Source organism: Micropterus salmoides, unplaced genomic scaffold (genome assembly GCF_014851395.1).
Source record: "Micropterus salmoides isolate LMB-PRFRI ecotype aquatic unplaced genomic scaffold, ASM1485139v1 Ms_hic_scaffold_7, whole genome shotgun sequence".
Classification (NCBI taxonomy): Eukaryota; Metazoa; Chordata; class Actinopteri; order Centrarchiformes; family Centrarchidae; genus Micropterus; species Micropterus salmoides.
This window is the reverse complement of record NW_024044459.1, coordinates 23,967,613-23,987,062: the sequence shown is the minus strand read 5'-3', so window position 1 is coordinate 23,987,062 and position 19,450 is coordinate 23,967,613. Positions and strand designations below refer to the sequence as shown.

At 37.7% G+C, this 19,450-nt stretch overlaps 2 protein-coding genes across 2 annotated transcripts; one reads left to right on the top strand and one right to left on the bottom strand.

The window, feature by feature from the left end:
* Positions 1 to 1,484: 1,484 nt before the first annotated feature.
* On the bottom strand, positions 1,485 to 7,778 carry rfk (riboflavin kinase). Its single transcript, XM_038702926.1, has 5 exons — positions 7,463 to 7,778; positions 7,219 to 7,370; positions 5,913 to 6,064; positions 4,003 to 4,105; positions 1,485 to 3,740 (listed from the first exon to the last, which is right to left on the bottom strand). The coding sequence occupies exons 2-5, from the start codon at positions 7,298 to 7,300 to the stop codon at positions 3,568 to 3,570; spliced, it is 510 nt and encodes a 169-aa protein (XP_038558854.1). The 5' UTR covers positions 7,301 to 7,370; positions 7,463 to 7,778; the 3' UTR covers positions 1,485 to 3,567.
* Positions 7,779 to 14,158: 6,380 nt separating this feature from the next.
* On the top strand, positions 14,159 to 19,414 carry LOC119891357 (beta-1,3-galactosyl-O-glycosyl-glycoprotein beta-1,6-N-acetylglucosaminyltransferase-like). The gene is made up of 4 exons (XM_038702925.1): positions 14,159 to 14,774; positions 14,891 to 14,984; positions 17,408 to 17,812; positions 18,770 to 19,414. Exons 1-4 carry the CDS (start codon positions 14,482 to 14,484, stop codon positions 19,256 to 19,258), a joined length of 1,281 nt encoding a protein of 426 aa, XP_038558853.1. The 5' UTR covers positions 14,159 to 14,481; the 3' UTR covers positions 19,259 to 19,414.
* The last annotated feature ends 36 nt before the right edge of the window (positions 19,415 to 19,450 follow it).

The following is a 19,450-nucleotide window of genomic DNA, read 5'->3' as shown; positions in this document are numbered from 1 at the left end:
AACTTTTGAATCTGGAGTTAGAAATTCATTACAGACGGTAAGGCAAGTACCTAGTGTTGAAACTACCTTGTTATCAGAGGTCGCCCTTTTTCCTAAGTGGTATCTGAATTCATAATGCGCTAAGGGCGCCCGGAGATGGTGACCCGGAAGAGCGGGGTTCAGACATCTGTATGATCATCCTTTCACCTTTTTATGGTATAAATGTGACTTCATACACTTAAAAAACAGAACAGGAGCTGTGGACCTTATACTTCATCTAATTGCACTTATCAATGTTTTACTCTATTTAACAAACTCAGACGCCGGTGGACTGTAGGTCTGAGCATCAGGCAAGCAGCAGTGAAAAAGTGTAACTAACATGCATAAGAACTTGCTTGCTTATTCAGTCTTCAGTCTACCATTCATCTACAGTTCTCTATAGAGGAAACGGGCTGATAATAAAAAAACAGTTCCATGGAAATCCAGATGCCAAATATGTTGAAACTATTTTAAAAGCCTATATAACATGTTTTTGAACACATTTTATTTAACAAATAATCATGCTGATGGCTTTTAAGTATTTTGTGTCTACAATAAAAAGATTGTTTCTGCATAATGCATCAAAAACCCCAAATCCAATCTCTGGTTCAATGTAAGTAATATGGCCATTCAATTTTAGGACAGCGGTAAACAGTAGAGGGCTTGTGTCACAATAGACAAGGCGAAAGACTTTTTCTCATGAGGAAAACGAAAGGAGAGATTATGTTTTGCAAGAAAGCTCAATTTGTGCATACTTATTTTTAAATAATTACAATTCTTTGTTTGAGCCTATATATGCAATGTTGTGTGGTCTTAATTTAACTGTATCAAAAGGTATTATTAACACTGTTGCTGTCCATGCTGCCATGTAGCTGTCAGTCTTATTACACAAATTGAAAATGAAGAGATAAATCCAAACTTAACACCGAAATAGTTATAAATTGTTCTACTTACTTATCTGCTTAAACTAAGCCAAATTTTCATGAAGCTCATGTAACATAACTGTTAAGTTGTTTCTTTGGTAATATAACCTTTACCCTGAGTCTCCAGCAGAACAGGTTGAGTCCAGTGTCTTATCTCATACTAAACTCAACAAATAGACACAATATTATTTCAGGGACATCTGCCACTGTACCTCCTTCACATACAGTGACTTTCCCTTCCAGAGCCAAAACACTTTTTGTTCTTGCTGTGACACTTATCCACAAACACAATCACATACCTGGTGTGACTGTTTGACTTTGCATTTAAAATGTATAGATATAGTAAACATGATTTTCAAAGAATGTCCCCTGTTGACTGTTTTCTTTCTTTCTTAACTGCGTAATTTTTAAAAATAAATTATTAAAATATAGCTAAATGATGTTTGTATCTGTGCATATTTGCTGACAATAACATTCAGGAAGGTATCAGCCAATAATGAGACCCTAATAGATTCTTTGGCTGCAAAAAAAAAATCAAAAAGGCTTGATCAAACTATTTATTTGATTAAATTATATAAAACACAAGAATGGAAACATAAAAGATGTGTTTTAACTATAGATGCAGTAACCCTGGTCCCTGTGCAAACTAGAAAAAATGATTATAACAAATTGGCCTGGAAAACATTTAACCCTAAAACATCAATGCAGTGGGTTTAAAAGTGTTGAGATCCCTCTTTCACAGGTCAGAAGAAGAAGCACATTACAATTCAAAGTTACAGTGAGATTTCGTTTGTACATTAAGTGTTTTAGAGGATGAATGTAATGGCTAATGCAGCATTCCATATGAAATAATAGCCTTATATAGTAAGACATTTGTCAACATAACAGTGAAGCACTGCTTCCTGTATTCTCTCATTCTTTTGGTGGGATTTAATGCCATTTTCAAGCTTTTAGAAACTTTAGTTCCCAGTAAAGAAACTAAACTGATTAAAAGGACTGAGACTGAAAAGGTACCTGGAAAAACAGGTAAGCTTATCATGGTAGAGGATCATAGGTAATATTGCATGATACACATGAACTTTCATAAATTGCAGTTATATATTTTACACCCTAAACAGTTTAATAAACTAAAATGCAACACAGCTTTAAAATCCAAAATCACACTCATATATTTCATTCATTTAAAACAATTATTTACACTTCAAAGAGCTTCACACACTCTGTTGTTCTTTGTAAAGCTTAACAGGTGCATGAACACAGACCTAAAAAAACAAAACAAACTGAGCTACTTCTCTTACAGGGTTCAGTCAATAGTTGTTTTATATATATTCATATATAACATTTTGAAAGACCTCATGTAATAGAAAAAAAATGTACTATAGATTTATTATGTGTATTGTAGATTTTCTGTTCAGACATCTGTATGATCATCCTTTCACCTTTTTGTGGTATAAATGTGACTTCATACACTTCAAAGACAGAACAGGAGCTGTGGACCTTATACTTCTTCATCTAATTGCACCTATCAATGTTTTACTCTATTTAACAAACTCAGAGGCCGGTGGACTGTAGGTCTGAGCATCAGGCAAGCAGCAGTGAAAAAGTGTAACTAACATGCATAAGAACTTGCTTGCTTATTCAGTCTTAGTGCTCCACGGATCAACTACCATTCATCTACAGTTCTCTATAGAGGAAATGGGCTGATAATGAAAAAACAGTTCCATGGAAATCCAGATGCCAAATATGTTGAAATTACTTTAAAAGCCTATATAACATGTTTTTGAACACATTTTATTTAACAAATAATCATGCTGATGGCTATTAAATAATTTGTGTCTACAATAAAAAGATTTTTTCTGCATAATGCATCAAAACCCCCAAATCCAATCTCTGGTCCAATGCAAGTAATATGGCCATTCAATTTTAGGACAGCGGTAAACAGTAGAGGGCTTGTGTCACAAAAGACAAGGCGAAAGACTTTTTCTCATGAGGAAAACGAAAGGAGAGCAAGCATAATACTATTATATGATTTCATAATTTAATCTTGTCTTCAAAGAGATGCCTTGCATTTAGCCATAATGTTGCATAGGGTCATCCAACAGTGCAACCAGTGTTTTTGTAACAGATTATAATGCCCAGACTTAATAGACTGACACAGAAACAAATCGCAACAGAAAAGGACTAAATAAATGTTTGAGCTTGGCTAGATGGTCTATTTGTGTCATTCTCATAATTCAGGTTTTGTGTTGATGTGGTCACCCCTCATTCCAAAATTTTGTAGGTACCTTCTCACATAAAATATTCCAAATATACAGCAAGACAAGTGAGACCCATGAGCTTCTTATACAGTTATGCTGAGTGATTATGCAATCTGGTGTGAATATGTGCTGTCTGCAACAAACCCATACAGGACGTTACACAGCTCATGAAATACAGACAGTGACAAAAAAATAAAAAATACAATATAAAAAAAGATCGGTTGAATGATTATGTCCATGTGCAGCCATGGCGACAGATATGAGATCTCACAATGAGGCTGTGCACTTTAATGAGTATGTACACATGCACCTGCATGTACATAGAAACCTGTGTTGTTCTGGTGTGTGCACACAATCACAGCCAGCTGTCAGTGACCATTCATAATAGTCTGTGATGTGGACACGGTGGGTGAGGGCAGGGCTGAAGACGAGCTGGGAGCACTGGTGAAGAAGTTGTCCTCTTTCAGTTTGAGATGCTCTGGGAGCTCCAGCTTGACCTTGGCCTCCTCAATGTCATTGTTGATGGCCGTAATGAGGGCTTCTGTTAGGGACAGCAAAAGAAGTCAGAAGACACAGTGTGTGTGTGTGTGTGTGTGTGTGTGTGTGTGTGTGTGTGTGTGTGTGTGTGTGTGTGAGAGAGAGGTGCAAACAGAAGAATGACGAGTTTATAAAATGGGAGAATCATGGTAGGTAAAGAGGAAAAATAGTGAGATCAATCTGTAAGGCGTGGGATCTATGAGACCAGATAAACAAAGACAGGAGCGCGCGCGCGTGTGTGTGTGTGTGTGTGAAAGGTGTCGTACCAAGTGAATCGTAGCTTCTCTCTGGACGAATGTAGCCAACCATGACAACACTGAGAATCTCCCCGTAAAAGTCCTCTTTGAATGTGTGAATCACATGGGTCTCCTGGAACCAAAAAGATGTTTATTTATACCACAGCTGTCAAATGTAATGTACTGCATTTTTCTTCTTGTTGTGTGATCAAACCAGAATGTATTTGAATGGCTTACACTGAGCCCTGCTTTTGTATCTGACAATGACATAATAGAGATGCAAAATAAATACAGAAAATGGCTATGTATGGAGAGTGAATGAAGTATACATTACTATATTAATTTAAAAAGATGACCACGTTGAAAAACAGCATTAAGACATATTTTAAGGACTCAAAACTTTGAGCAAAACACTTTACTCCCAATAAGTACTTTCACTTCACTTAAGAAACGTTTCTCTAAATGCATTACACTGCAAACTTTACCACTAGTATCTTAAAACATTCTCAACACAAGAGTATTCATTCTAAAAATGGACATTCCACTAGTCTTGTTTTAACTAAACTTTAACATTTGGATTTTTCTTTAATATAGATCATTGTTCCATTGCTATGCTTGCTGCTTATTTGGTTTAATAGTGAACCCATGACAAAGACTTTCCCAACTCTCTGATTGGCCAAAGTTTTTCACCAGACACAATAAATACTATTCTTCATATTTTGTGGGGTTTTCCCACAGCTCCGATGAATCCGTTTAAGTGAAAAGAGTTTTGCCTCATGATGCCAGGCTTAAATGCTGTTCAGTTCAACAAACAAAAACTATTTAATTTGTTCCAACATCTTTCTCTGTTTAACTTAGAGATAGGGGATTATTCTTATTTTATTTTTAATTACAATGTTGGTCTTGTGTTATAAATCCAGTGCCTCCCTTTCCTTTACAGCGATATGCTCTTGCTCTTCTCTAAAAGGCGAAAGTCACTCTCAGCCAGGCTGTGGGATGTTTAGTTCACCGTAAACCCAGACGACTGGGGATTATAACTGCTACTTGATAGTCACCATTATTAGTGATGCGCACTAAGTCCACACACTCTGGGGAAACACTGCGTTGTCATTCTCTTGGATGCATGGTGTTTCCTAAAGCCTAGTTCACACTACATGGTCGGTTGACGCTGAAAATCGTGTAGTCTGCACGAGCCTTAAGTCAATGAGTAATTGTGTTAAATCATATTGACAAAAATTCTGATCATGATTTTTGCCATACTCAAGCAGCCCTAGTTTGATTCCAGAGGGACAACAAGACCAATTCAGTGTGACACCCAGAGCCCAGGCAATGTTAGCACCATACTAGTCTTAAAGTCAGTAAAGCCAACAAATATATTCTAATGATTGTTTAAACATAATGAGTAATATTTGTATTGCATAGATGATCTTTGACATTTTACCTATTTTTCTTAATATTCCTGAAAACTGAGTAATCATGCCTATTTCTGTACTATATGACTGGGAAAAGAAATATGATAATATTTCTCTTCCCAGTAACTTATAGTACCGAATGAGACAATGATCAGTTTTTCTAACATTCCACTACAAGCATTTGTGTGCAGTCATGAATGAAACCATGTAGTTTGATCATTTATATTTTAATGAATGCATACATTTATTTAGGATAAGATGTTTACTTTCTTTAGATGTGTATAGCTCTGTGTAACATAACTTCAATGAGCAGTCTTGAGTTATTCTTTTCCCCAATTCAAATATTTTTGTCCCATTGTGGGTCCAGCCAAAGCCGTGGAGGAAGAAGTGGGCTTTTGACCACAGAATCACTGCCTTTAAACCCTTGATTGTCAAAATCTGACATTTTAGAAATACATTTGCAATGTGCACACTTTCTGACTAAAACACCAAGCAGTTTGCAGTGAATGCCACTTATCTTGTACTGACCATGGACTTCTTTGTATTTTTGTAGTAAGGGTTCCAGCCAATGCTCATCACCATTTTGTAGACATCACCATTACCAACGCAGGCCCAGCCATAGTAGATCCCTGTGCTGATATCTGCTGGAAGATTGTCCACCACTGAGTCGGGGAAGTTGGCTGATGGGAGAGAGAGAAAGGGAGGAAGAGTCAGAAGAAGGGGGGGGGGGGAAGGTTAGCCAGATCCTCCTAAAAGTTAGCATCTTCAAAGTTAGAGAACCCTATCTATTTAGAGAAACATTTGAACAGATTGTTAAGATAACCAAGGCAAGACGTTCATCCACAAATAGAACTAACTTTGTAACAGCACCCACTGTTTGGTTACGGCAAATGTCTTAACTGTTCAGAAGCTCTGCATGATTATACACAAACAACTTCTGTAAAAGCAATCTTATTATTTACTTATTCTTAAACTTCACTGTTCTTCTGCGTTTTGGGGATAAATCAAGCTACCCGTTTCTGTTTAAAGGGGTTCTTTATTAAGTGTCTCTGATAACAAAGTGGATGATTTGCACTATAGTAATAAGAGTAAGAGAGTTTTGGCACTTTGCACAATGGTTTGATAATTTTCTGGAAAAGCACAGGCTTTATGATTTTAGATCTTGTGCCTCAATGTTTGTTTGCTTGTTAGTATAAGCTATGCATCAACATCGTTAGCTAGGTGTGATCTAACAAACATATCCTAAACCCAATATGAAAACACTTGTGAGAAGGGACTAGTTTGAGGACCCCATCTCGAAATTGTCATGGTAATAATCAGAATAATGAGAACATAACATTTAGCATTACAAGGTTCAGATTTGCTTTTCAATAGAATAAGTGACAAAAGTCAGGATGATTAACTTATTCAACATTCATTTGCGTATTTCCGTCCGTTCACTTTGATTAAGACGTGACTTCACTAGACATTTCTGGAAACAGTTATTAACTTTACATAGCCATTATTTCTGGTGAAATAATATGTAATAAGTCCCGCCACTAAAATTACATTTAACTCACTGCAATAAAAAAAAAGCAATGCGCGTTCGTCACGTAGAAAGGTGTCGTCACCACTGCTGTTCGGAGTCGCTAACTAAGTGTCTGATGGCCAGCAGCGACAATGAATGAACAGTAACGTTAAATCAGGTATCTGTCAAATCAACTGAGAAGGACTGGCGAACATTAAGGTCATAATAACCACAGACGGTCAGGTTTCTGACTTAACGTCATCTACGTAAACTAGGTTATAGGTTACCGAGAAACTCAAACCGATTAATGACGGATGATTAACTGACCTGTGGGAATTCCCAGTTCTTTGCTGCCTCTCCCGAAGCCTCGAATGACCTCTCCCCGGCAGAAGTACGGCAGGTTCTTCATGACTAATTAGTCTCCCGAAACCAGCTGGCTAACGTTACCCTTCAGGTGGACGCCACAGAATGACCTCGAACTAACGTTACAAAAAGAAGCCGGACTGGTTAACGTTAATCAGCCGGTGTTCCACTCTGTTGGCTTTGACAACTAGCAAAAATGAAATCTTACCCTTGGAGAGTTCAAAGACCGTCCTTGCGTTTAGCTAACGTTACAGCGTCACCTGCCTGGCTAGCTTACTCGAGTTGGATAAAGTTGAGTGTAGTTAACTCACTGAGCAGCGATAAGTTCACCAGCTACGCTAGCTAGGCTAACTACTGTTAGCTTAATCAGAGGCTCTCTGGTCCTAAAACGGGTTTATCCAAAGGTGTTGGTTGTACCGTACTCGACATATAACAGTCTCTGTATCAGTCAGGTCCACTCGCAGTACGATGATGAAAATGATGAGGCGCCGGTGTCGTTGCATGTGTTGCACACATCCGTAACACTTTTGCTGATGTCATTGACCGCGTGACCAAACCCTGAACAGTCACATGTTACCTTCACGTGTTGTAGGAAATATAGCAATTACAAATGAAGCATTCATGACCCGTCTTGGGAAATACGAAATTTGATACTCCGAAAACCGAAATGTTACTCTTGGGCGGTGGGAGCCCATGATAAGTTTCAGAAGAGACGAAGTATTTATACTAAGTATACTGTCGTTACATAATACTGCTTAGCATACTGCAATCATTAAGTTGAAAGTGCTCTTATTTCGCTTGTTTCTGGCTTGGTTTTTACTGACAACAACCTTCGCGGATTGTTCTTCGCCCATATGCGAGTTTTCCCAGATCAGCAAATTAACGATACTTTACTGTCTTTAATTTAAATAAGCGTAAAACGTAATATTTAACAGCCCACAATGTAATTATTCGTTAAATAAAATCACAGTTTGCCTTCTAACGTGCCTACCTGTAGATACAAAGCCCATCTTAACTGTCAGGTTTGTTTGTAGCTTCCACAAGAGGGCGACATGAGGACTATCCTTTCACAAGCACCCACACCATGGCCCAGTCAGACGGTCTACCTGTGGGCCTATATGTACAGTATATATATATTTGTCCCAAATTTGACCTTGGATATATATAAGATACTCATATTGTTTTATTTTCAGATCAGATTATGATATAAATTAGTTAATTAAAATATTTAATTAATCTACATTTTAATTGAAAATAGTATCTAGTAATAGTAGTAGCCTACTTGTAATATTATTGCCAGTATTATATCAGACATTACCTTTTACATTTCAGCCTGAAACATAAAGCGATTAAGAGATCCTTAAACAATCGCATATGATTTTAAAGATACATTATATTGCCAGTACTTGGGCGATTACCTTTACATGCACATAAATGTAAATAATATCTCATTCTTAATCTGTAGGGTTTAATATGGAGTTGGCCCACCCAACACATTCCTAGTGTGTTTATTGGAATTTCTGACCATTCTTCTACAAGCACATTTGTGAGGTCAGGCACAGATGTTGGACGAGAAGGCCTGGTTCACAGTCTCTGCTTTTTGTTTTTTTTTCATCCCAAAGGTGAATTGGTCTATTTCGTTGGGGGTCAGGACTCTGTGCAGGCAAGTCAAGTTCTCCACACCAAACTTGCTCATCCATGTTTTTAAGGACATTGCTTTTTGCACTGGTGTGCAGTCTTGTTGGAACAGGATGGGGGCCATCTCAAACTGTTTCCACAAAGTTGGAGCATGGAATTGTCCAAATTGTCTTATTCTGCTGAAGCATTAACAGTTCCTTTCGCTGGAACTAAGGAGCCAAGCCCAACCCCTGAAAAATACCACACCACAATCCCCCGTCCACCAAACTTTACACTTAGCGCAATGCAGTCAGGCAAGTACTGTTCTCCTGGCAACCACCAAACCCAGACACTGATTTTATGTGGCCTAGCACTTTTCTGAGTTTCTTTTTTTCCCAATCGTTTCCACTTTGTTATAATACCACTAACATTTGACCGTGGAATATTTAGTAGTGAGGAAATTTCACGAATGACCTTCTTGCACAAGTGACAACCTATCACGGTATCACGCTTGAATACGCTGAGCTCCTGAGAGCGACCCATTCTTTCACAAATGATTTTAGAAGCAGTCTGCAAGTGCTTGATTTTATACACCTGTGGCCATGGAAGTGATTGAAACACCCAAATTCAATGATTCGGAGAGGTGTCCGCAAAATAAGTATATTGCTGATATTGAAAACACTACAGAATTCAATCTGGCATTAAAGTTCTGTATAAATGCATCCATACCAGATCCATATGTCTTTTCCTTTCTACCTGGTTCATAATACTGCTTTAAGAGTTTGTCTCTCTAAAAAAAATCGGACCTGGTTTTCTGTGACAGAACCAGCTGAGACTCTACTGGATGAGACAAGGAGGTGGAAAACCTAAACTAACTGAAAACACTTCTGATCAGGCATAAATCTCACCACAAATCCACACAAATGTTAACTTCAGCACCTCACCATCCCATTGTCTTAAATGTAATGATGTAGGAATGTAAGCCTTTTTACCTTCATGTACTTTTACATGTTAAGATAGCAAAAACATCAATTAATCAATGTCAGATAGGTATTTGCTGTTGCTGGCAACACCTCATTTTTAAATGTTTGCAAAACTCTGCCAGTTACGCTACCTGTCTGTGACTCACAGCGTAAGAGTGGGTCCACTTGATTACTATCACGCTCAAAATGTGATGGCATATGTAGTGTAGCGTCACCAGTCAACATTATCAGTTATAGCACATGACAGGATATGTTTTTTACTGCGTGAGAAAATTGATGTGTGGCATCGTGGGAAAAGGGTCAATTGTGTGAGTCTCACGCTCACTGCGTGAGAGTTGGCAGCTCTGTAGTTATAAGAACCACTTTCATCAAGAAGGGATGACCTTGCATGTGAAATTTCACAGATTTTCAGATAAGAAAATAATAATAAAGTCTATATTTTCATTAGTTGTAGATGGTTGTAACACATTTTAAAGTTTTACAACTAAAAATTACATAATTACAGATCAGATGAAGTGCAGACATGTTAGGTTACACTGATAATCAGGGTTTGTTGCCTTTGTTTCTTATTATCTATCTATAGATATAGGTGGGTGGTTGTAAATCCTTTTCTCTGCACCTTTAACAACCTGGGTGAAGTTGTAACATTAATGATTAAAAATCAGACCACACCAGACCACAAGATATAGTCTACACCTGAACACGTGTATTGCACTTCAACATGTTCCTGTGCTTCTTATCTATGGCAGAATGTAACTGTTTGCTTACCACTGCTGTAAAGTTTTAGGCTACTATTGTTCTCTGAGGTTAAATTGTAATTTATTTCAGTATCTGCTCAATGTCACATGGCAGATAGATTATTTTTTTGCGACACACTGGACTAGCCCAATGAGAGGCTTCAGCAGAGTGGTTGCTTGTCAAAACTTAAACTGCTGTTATGATGTTCTATTTTAAATGGCATAGTACATCACTTATTTTATATGATTTCTCCATAAGTGTCATAGTAATAAGGTGAAAGTAAGTATTTAGATAATTTATATTGACTCAAGAAAAACCCCCTCCAGTTGTGTCAAGCTAAAAGGATTTAGCATGAAGAACCCATTTTGGCTTTCAGAATAAAAGCGTGAAACGCGAAATGTGAAAGCGTGTTCTAAGCAGTGATACCCATATTTCTGCTGAAATCTTAAATCCCTCGAAAACAGCACTGTGTTAGTTTATTTTGCAAATTCATGCGCATTTCTTTTAAATATTTTTGTGATGGCTACTATTTCATGGGTATTTTCACGTTTGAAATATTAATATTCAGGGTTTGAAATGAACAGTTTTGGGAGTCAAGCATTAGTGATTCGTACTATAACCATATCACTATTATTTAGCCGGTGCATGAAATAAATTAACTATTTAAAAAATAGTGGACATCTTTTCATTGTTTCTGAAGATTTTGTACTCAAACAATATGTGTAATACAGTACAAATATATATATATATATATATATATATATATATATATACATATATATATATATATACATATATATATATGACAAAACACTAAATACTAGTTTAAGGGAGGTTGGCTTATCGTTCATGTAATTTTTGAAGAAATATTGCATATTGCACACAGATAAACATAACATTAAAAATCATTAAGATGAAATGTATGCATTACAGATCTTTTAAATAGAGGTTATTTAATCACTCCTCACTAGTGCCAATCCTCCAGGCTTTGGCACCTAATCAATGGTTTTACTTTGGAAAATGCTGACAGGAAGTCATTTAAAAAAAAAGCCAACTGTTCCTTGAATTTGATCTGGATAGACCTGTGGTTAACTGATTTAGAAACATCAGACGGGAGAAACTGAGGAAGAGATTAATAGAGAAGACTCAGATCTGGTCCGCTGTTTATAGTCACAGGTAGGAAGCATTAAAAAGTTATGTTGTATAAATAAAGTGTAAGTTTAAAGTATTCAACAATAATTATTATTATTATAATTTTTTAAATAATTTTTAAATTGTATGCTTTCACCGTTATGGTTGTTAAAAAAGTAACTGAATGGAGAATCTTGAGTTTTTTAATCCTTGATCACACACCCAGAAATGCATCTTTTGCAGCAATCACGTCATCACATTTTCCCCCATAAATACCTAATTTTATACCTAAATTCAGGTTTTGAAACGTTATTTGGTTTCTTCACCCAAATTAAACACTGGGTTAACACAGATAGATTTGTAGGGAATGAGGAGTATATCAAGAACGTTCAGAGGGGTGTGTAAGGAAGAAAATGTACTGTACGATGAGTCCATCCAGCAGTGTGGATGCTCGATCTGAGCATCGAGATGCCACACACTTTTCACTAAATGTTGTGTGTCAGTGTGAAGAACAGCCAAGTTTATTAATAAACTCCCCACATCCAGAGCCCTCATCAGCATTATTTCTTTAATTAAATTCCATTAAGATGAATTAATTCTTCTTTATGCTTGTATGTCTGACATAGACCTCAATCTGGGCAACAGACTCAGTGTCAGTATCAGTGCTGCTATCTGTTGCATGTTTCATGTTATTTGATCCCTGTGGGAAAGTGGGGATGATATTGAGAAATGTCATTGTCATATTTTTTGGGTGTAATGGTTGTCCATTCTAAAAGCTGATCCTTGAGAGGACATCTTATCTGTCCCTTTTATTTAAAGCTGAGGGTGTGACAGACACTTAGGTCACGAGACAAGACGAGACACAATATTGGGTTCACGAGACTGAGATGAGATTTTAACACTATTTTTAGAAATCTTCAATGCTGAATTATATTAAAATTCTGAGCATTAACACTTAATTTCCTGGATACTAGTACTTTTTTTTGCACAAATGTCTGCCTTTTCAGCATACATTTATGGTGGAAATGTGCTTATTTATGTAAACGAAAACTCAAAATTCAGGTGGCAGGTGACAATTCAAAATATAAAAGTATAACAGAATATAATGCAGGAAGACTCCCGGGTGTTCTGTGGTCCTTTCAGATATGTTTCTCAAGTAATATCGTCCCTGTTGATGTCTGCAGGAGTGATTTAGTCTTCTCTCCTCTTTTAGTTTTTTTTTTTTGAAAAAGCAGCCTTTTTAAATGTGATTGTGGTGCCTTTTCACCTCAGTGATACATTATTTCATTTTATTTCATTTATCAACTCCTAGGTTTTAATAGTTCCCGTGTTTCAGCAGGTTTTCTGCTCATGTTCAAAACTTTCTGCACATTCAAAAAGTCATATAATTTCTTGAATTAAAAACCATGTTGATGCGCTGCACACAAATATTATTCATGAAAAGAAAAACTTCCTAATTTTCCACCATCAATGTGTCTAGGGCTGGGTATTGTTTGAAAAATTACAATACCAGTATCAATACTTCATTTGATATCTTTTTGGCCTTGCAAACACAGCCATATAGGTAAATATTTAGCAGCTTATTACGACCTATCTAAATTTATTTTTAGTCTTCTTTGGTGGCATATCAGCTTGCTGAACTGCCAACTCCATCAAATACATGTGCATGATTTTACCATCACAGACTGTTTGTAGCTGTAGCTGCAGTAGAGGGCCAATTGCATGTGGAATGAAATCGAAGAACGCTTGCTGTGATTGACTGCAAGCAAAACCATACAAATATAATTTTTTTCTAGATCTGGGTACATACATGTTACATTACCACCATCTTCTGGAAAGGCTTTGTCGTCCCTGCACGTTATCTGACACATACAGCTTGGAAGAACGGTCTCAAAATGATCTATACAACATAGGTGGAGATTCACAAAAATATATTTCCACTGAAAAATGCTAAGTTAATGTACAAAAGATGATATAGGAGTTGTAAATTAGAGGCACAGATGTGGATCCAGGTTTACAGATACAAATCACTCAACGTTTATTTCTGCGGTGTTTTACAAGCTATTTATCTTAACATGTTTTTGTGAATCCCATTCAAGGTAGCATCTGCTTGTTAAAAATGAAAATAGAAGAAATGTTGAAAAATTAGAACTGTTACTTGATTTTTATTTTACTTGGGCAAAAGTAAAGTACTGACTAAACATAAAAGTTTAGTTTTAGAAAGGCTGAAAGGTATAGTTTGCATTTTGATTATCTCCAAATCTCTTTTATTTATCTTTTAGTACTCATGTTTTCAGTAATAGTATAATTTTTGATTGCTTGCACATTAAAAAGACTGTCATTGACCTTTGAATTTTATACTTGGCGAAAGTATGTTTGACGTGTGGACGTGTCCACATCTCCTCTCTTATCTTGTTTCCAGGGCCAATAACATCTGGAATGACCAATCTTCCAGGATCCATAAGACTAACTTATCTACAAGTTGTTAAACATTACCCCATAGTCATTTATAGCCATGCTGAAGTGCAGTAAATCCAGGAACATGTGCTGTGCCAGAGGACAAAGCCTCCGTCGGACATTTTTAGTTTAGCCTTTAGATTTAGATTTAATTTCTTAATAAGTTATGAAACCTCTCAGAATGGAGTTATAAACAGAAATAAATAAATATGTGACTCTATGAAAGAAATATAAAGGCTAAGTGCAGCTGGACTTTATAAAGCCTCTACTAAAGTCTAAGTTGAGGTCTTCCTCTTCAATAATGAGGCTACTGAAACTGTTGCTGAAGCTTACTGTTGTACTGGGATCCCTGTGGATGCTTTACCTAATGAGTCACCCCAAAACAGACTTGGATCCTACCTACAGTCTTAGATACAGCTGGTTGGAGTATACCGATGCTGATGGGGGCCCAGAAAAAGTGTGCAACTGTACAGCAATCATGCAGGGAGAGAGAGAGGCACTGAAGCAGGCCAAATTACTGACCATCACGAAAGACTTCCGCAAGAATGTTTGGATCCCCGATGAGCATTATATTAATGCAACCCGAGACTGCAGGTGTGTTGCTTTAAATTACAGGTTTCAGTAACTGTATCACTCTGAGCAATTATTCAAATGTACTGAATTTAACAGAAATCTGTATGCAACAATTGTTCAATGTTGTGTATTTACAGGAAATTCAAGTTAACCAGGAAATACTTAACATTTCCATTAAGCCAGGAGGAAGAAGACTTCCCCCTGGCTTACTCTATGGTTGTGCATCATAAGGTATGCAAATTCTAAAGCCTGAATATAAATTCAGATAAACTTTAAAAACAGTACAGTAGTGGTCTAAACAATTCACTTTCATTAATTAAAGGGGCACTCCACCAATTTTACACAATAAGTTCAGTTTAAAGACTTCTCAGTCTCCAGTATAATATATCATACAGCTGTGTAATGTCTTCTGTGCGTTTAGAGGTAGCTTTCCCAAGTATGAATAAATGACCTTGATGATGTCATCAAGGTAATCTCAACTGGGAATTTTTTTTATCAGAAAGCTTGCGTAACTGTTTGAAGGAAGTGGGCAATTTGGAGACAAAGGAGTCTAATGAATGTCGCATTATGGGAGGTGTAGGATCCAACGCTTTTGGAACTTGCCCCATACTTGGGACTAAAAGTCAGGATATCTTTGCCTTTGCTGTTTCAGTTTTTACAAATTACAACAGGAAGGTTTATCTTCCTTGTCAGGACCTGGAATCCTGTGATTACCCAGGAATCCCAGAGCCACTTGAATTGGTTAAAGTGACACAAATTTAGTAAATGTTAAGAATTAAGATTAAACTGATGTTCAACAAGTATTTTAGCCATTAGACCTATTTCCAAATCTTAGAGAGATAACTGATCATTTTTGCCAGAGACATTTTCCCTCCACTGTCAGGACTAATTTCTGAAAGGCATCACACTTTCCAGTTACGAGTACTGGTGAAAGTTCCACATAGACATAAACTCACATGACAACCATGTCACTTACTGAAAGGTTAGATACTTTTCCCTAATTCCTAATTTCCTCTAAGACAAAAACACAGCCTCATCAAATTATTCTCTTTGTAAGATGATATTTCATCAATCAGGGAGTATAACTCCCACAATGTTTTTGTTTAACTGTTATTTTCCTTTAGCGGCTTCAGTGACACAGAAAATAACCTCCTGTTATCTGGACAAAGAAGAAAAACATTCACAGTCAATACATATGCATAATATATAAAATACCATGACCCTTTTTAAACCACTACATTACTGAGGCTTCAATATGGCCTCTGCATGCAGAGGTGCAATTCCTTACACAACCACAGGTCAACATACTGATTTCATCCTTTGTTATATCCAAGTTATCCATTCATCCATCGTCAACCGCTTATCCTGCGTACAGGGTCGCGGGGGGCCCCGCTGACATCGGGCAAAAAGCGGGTTACACCCTGGACAGGTCGCCAATCCATCGCAGGGCCACACACATAGACAAATAACCAGTCACACTCACACCTAAGGACAATTTAGGATCAACAATTAACCTAGTCCGCATGTCTTTGGACGGTGGAAAGAAGCCAGAGCTCCGTGAGTGAACATGCGAACTCCACACAGAAAGGCCAGGGCAACCGGGGTGTGAGCCTGCGACCTTCTTGCTGTGAGGCCACAGTGTTATCCACTGCACCACCTTGCCGCCCTATATCCAAGTTATGTTAAATTGACGATTTCACCAGACGTTTGTGTCCCCCCAAAACAACAAATTTCCAGCAATTGTGCTTTCATGCCAGAACGTCTACAGGCGGCTGAACTGATTACTCTAACAGTTTCCAAACTTTTTAGGCAACACACCCCTTCTACATCTTGACCGGGTTATATATATATGTTAAAATATATATGTGCCATCTGATTGGTTACACGCCGCGAATAATAGCCTATCAACACTTTGCTCCGGTGAGCAGAGGAGCTGTGTGTTTAAGAGAAGGCAGCCGATATTACTGAAGGTGCAATAAACATCAAAATATGAAGATCTGTTTCTATGATGACAAGCAGCCCAGTGTCTGTTACACCAGTGAACATGCACAAGTCACTGCTAGGGGGGTTCACTCAATGACACTCTTGAAAGTGACGGCTTTTAAGACAGCATGCATCTGTCTTCTTTCTCTGCATCGCAAGATCGTAACGTTATGTATTTATTACTTTAAAAAGTGGCAGTAAAACCTTTTTTCATACTGTGATGGTTAAACTTTGCAATCAATTCACAGTTCACCTGCATGCCGAACCGTGCAAAGGAAGGTGGGGGTTATTTTCATGACTCTGTTTTTTTTTTTTTTTTTTTTTTACAAATTGCACCCTCATGAGCCTCATAAACAGATAACATGGAGTTTTCAATTCAGGTTGTTATTTCATGAAAAATTCCTTAAAAAAATAATTGTTGTAGTTGTTACACTACTAGACCACAATTTAATTTTTTCTGTGGCGCCTAGAAGGCAGCTTTGGGAATCGCTGGTTTACACTAACAAGAGTGTAATTGGCCACCACAAATCCCCAAACATTATGAAAGAGCAATAACAAATTGTGGGAGTGCTCCTTTAAACAGTTCCAAAAATTAAAACAAATACTTGTTTCAATTGGTATATGAAACATACACAACAAGGACTGAATTATTATTTTTTCATATACTGTAGGTGCAGAACTTTGAGAGGCTGCTGCGAGCCATCTATGCGCCTCAAAATATTTATTGCATCCATGTGGACGAACAATCACAGGCATCAGTCTTCTCTGCCATCAGTGCTATTACTTCCTGTTTCCCAAATGTCTTCATGGTCAGCCAGAGGGTGAGAGTGGTTTATTCTGCCTGGCCACGCGTCCAGGCTGATCTTAACTGTATGGCGGATCTCTATAATGTCAGCACAAAATGGAAATACTTCATCAACCTTTGTGGACAGGATTTCCCTCTGAAAACCAATTTGGAGATTGTAAGGACGCTGCGTTCACTGAAGGGCGGTAATAGCTTGGAGTCAGAAAAACTGCCTAAAGAAAAGAAATGGAGGGTCTCAAATGTTCACCAGATAGTTGATGGGAAAATCCAGGTACTGCTTTTAACAATTTTTATAACTGATTATTTGCACAGTAACTTTGCAATTTGCAATTTGATTGGTGTGTGGCTGAGCTGGTTGGAGGACCCAAATGCAGGACATGGAAACAGGTAGGTACAGTTAGATGATTTATTAAGGCAAAACAAAAGCGAGAACACTACAAACTGAGTGGCTGAGTTCAAAGAAACCAAAGTAAATAATCCAAAACTAACAAAGTAATCCAACAGAAAAGCCAACAAGCCACAGATCCAGAACAGGCAGGGCAAGGCACGGAACAGCGCACAACAAGCTACACACAACAATGACCGGACACACTAACAAGCAGGGCGGGAGCAACACAGGTGATGGAGATCAGACTAATGATATTGACATGCAGGCAGGCAGAGAGAATGACAGAAGCAAGCCAAGATTCAAACACCAGATGATAACAGAATTAACCATGTAAACAGACAAACACCGATTAACTATAAAACAGGAATCACCACAGGAAAACAGATACTGAACAGACCATGAAACTAAAATGGAACAGATCAGAAATAAGGAAAATACCAACACAATACTAAACACAAGATAAACAATAAAAACAGGCAGAGGAAGCAAACTATAAAACAAGTCTAGACTAAACAGAACAGCAAACAGGGAGTCCAAAACAAACTAAAGCAGAAATCACAAACTAACACTAGAAGACAGAATAAAGTAAGAACAAAGACAGGAAACAGTAAATAAACTAACACCGGGGAAATTGGACACAATACAACAGACAGGACTTAAACCCAAAATACAGACTAACTAAACGATACAGCACAGACTAAAATAACAACGGCTGAGAACAAAACTAAACAGAGCAGACGGACACACAGTGTGACAAACTTTGCCACTGCAAAAATGTTCTGTTCAGATTGTCCTTATGGCCATCACAATCATATTAATTCACTATTTCAACTGTCCCAGGCTATAGGAAAAGTAAAGAAGCCACCTCCGTTCAACCTGCCCATTCTGTCGGGAAACGCCTACATTGTGGTTAGCCGAGGCTACGTTCGCAGCGTGTTGGAGGACAACCGAATACTAGCACTGATGGAGTGGGCCAAAGATACCTTCAGTCCTGATGAGTTTCTCTGGGCAACCATTCAACGAATTCCTGGTGTTCCTGGCTCAACGTGGCCCAATCGTAAACACGACATGACAGACATCAATGCAATTGCACGGCTTGTGAAGTGGCAGTGGCATGAGGGTTCACAGGGTTCGCTGGAGGCGGTGTACCCAGAGTGTCATGGTAAACATGTCAGGTCAATATGTGTGTATGGCGCTGGAGACCTGCAGTGGTTGCTTGAGCACCATCACCTCTTTGCCAATAAGTTTGACACAGACACAGATCCCATTGCCCTCTACTGCTTGGAGAAGTATCTGAGACAAAAGGCACTGGCTGAGTTACAACCGTAATGGAGGTTTTTCTGACAACCAAAAATGAGTCAAAGCAGCATTTTACTGCCCTAGAATTGTTTGCTTCACAATTTTTAAGAAAAGCTGAAGTAATTAGAAAAACTCAAATACAATAACCAAATTAAAAATCTATTAAATTAGAGGCAATACATTATTATTCAGTCTGCTAATTCTGCCATCTAACAGTATAAT

What these genes read in the sequence shown, in the direction of transcription:
- rfk (XM_038702926.1), bottom strand. Translation starts at nt 7,300, where the DNA reads ATGAAGAACCTGCCGTACTTCTGCCGGGGAGAGGTCATTCGAGGCTTC. An exon ending in AGAACTGGGAATTCCCACAG is followed by an intron (nt 6,065 to 7,218) that starts GTCAGTTAATCA and finishes CTCTCCCATCAG; the next exon opens with CCAACTTCCCCGACTCAGTG. An exon ending in AAAATACAAAGAAGTCCATG is followed by an intron (nt 4,106 to 5,912) that starts GTCAGTACAAGA and finishes TTTTGGTTCCAG; the next exon opens with GAGACCCATGTGATTCACAC.
- LOC119891357 (XM_038702925.1), top strand. Translation starts at nt 14,482, where the DNA reads ATGAGGCTACTGAAACTGTTGCTGAAGCTTACTGTTGTACTGGGATCC. An exon ending in CTATGGTTGTGCATCATAAG is followed by an intron (nt 14,985 to 17,407) that starts GTATGCAAATTC and finishes CATATACTGTAG; the next exon opens with GTGCAGAACTTTGAGAGGCT. An exon ending in TAGTTGATGGGAAAATCCAG is followed by an intron (nt 17,813 to 18,769) that starts GTACTGCTTTTA and finishes CAACTGTCCCAG; the next exon opens with GCTATAGGAAAAGTAAAGAA.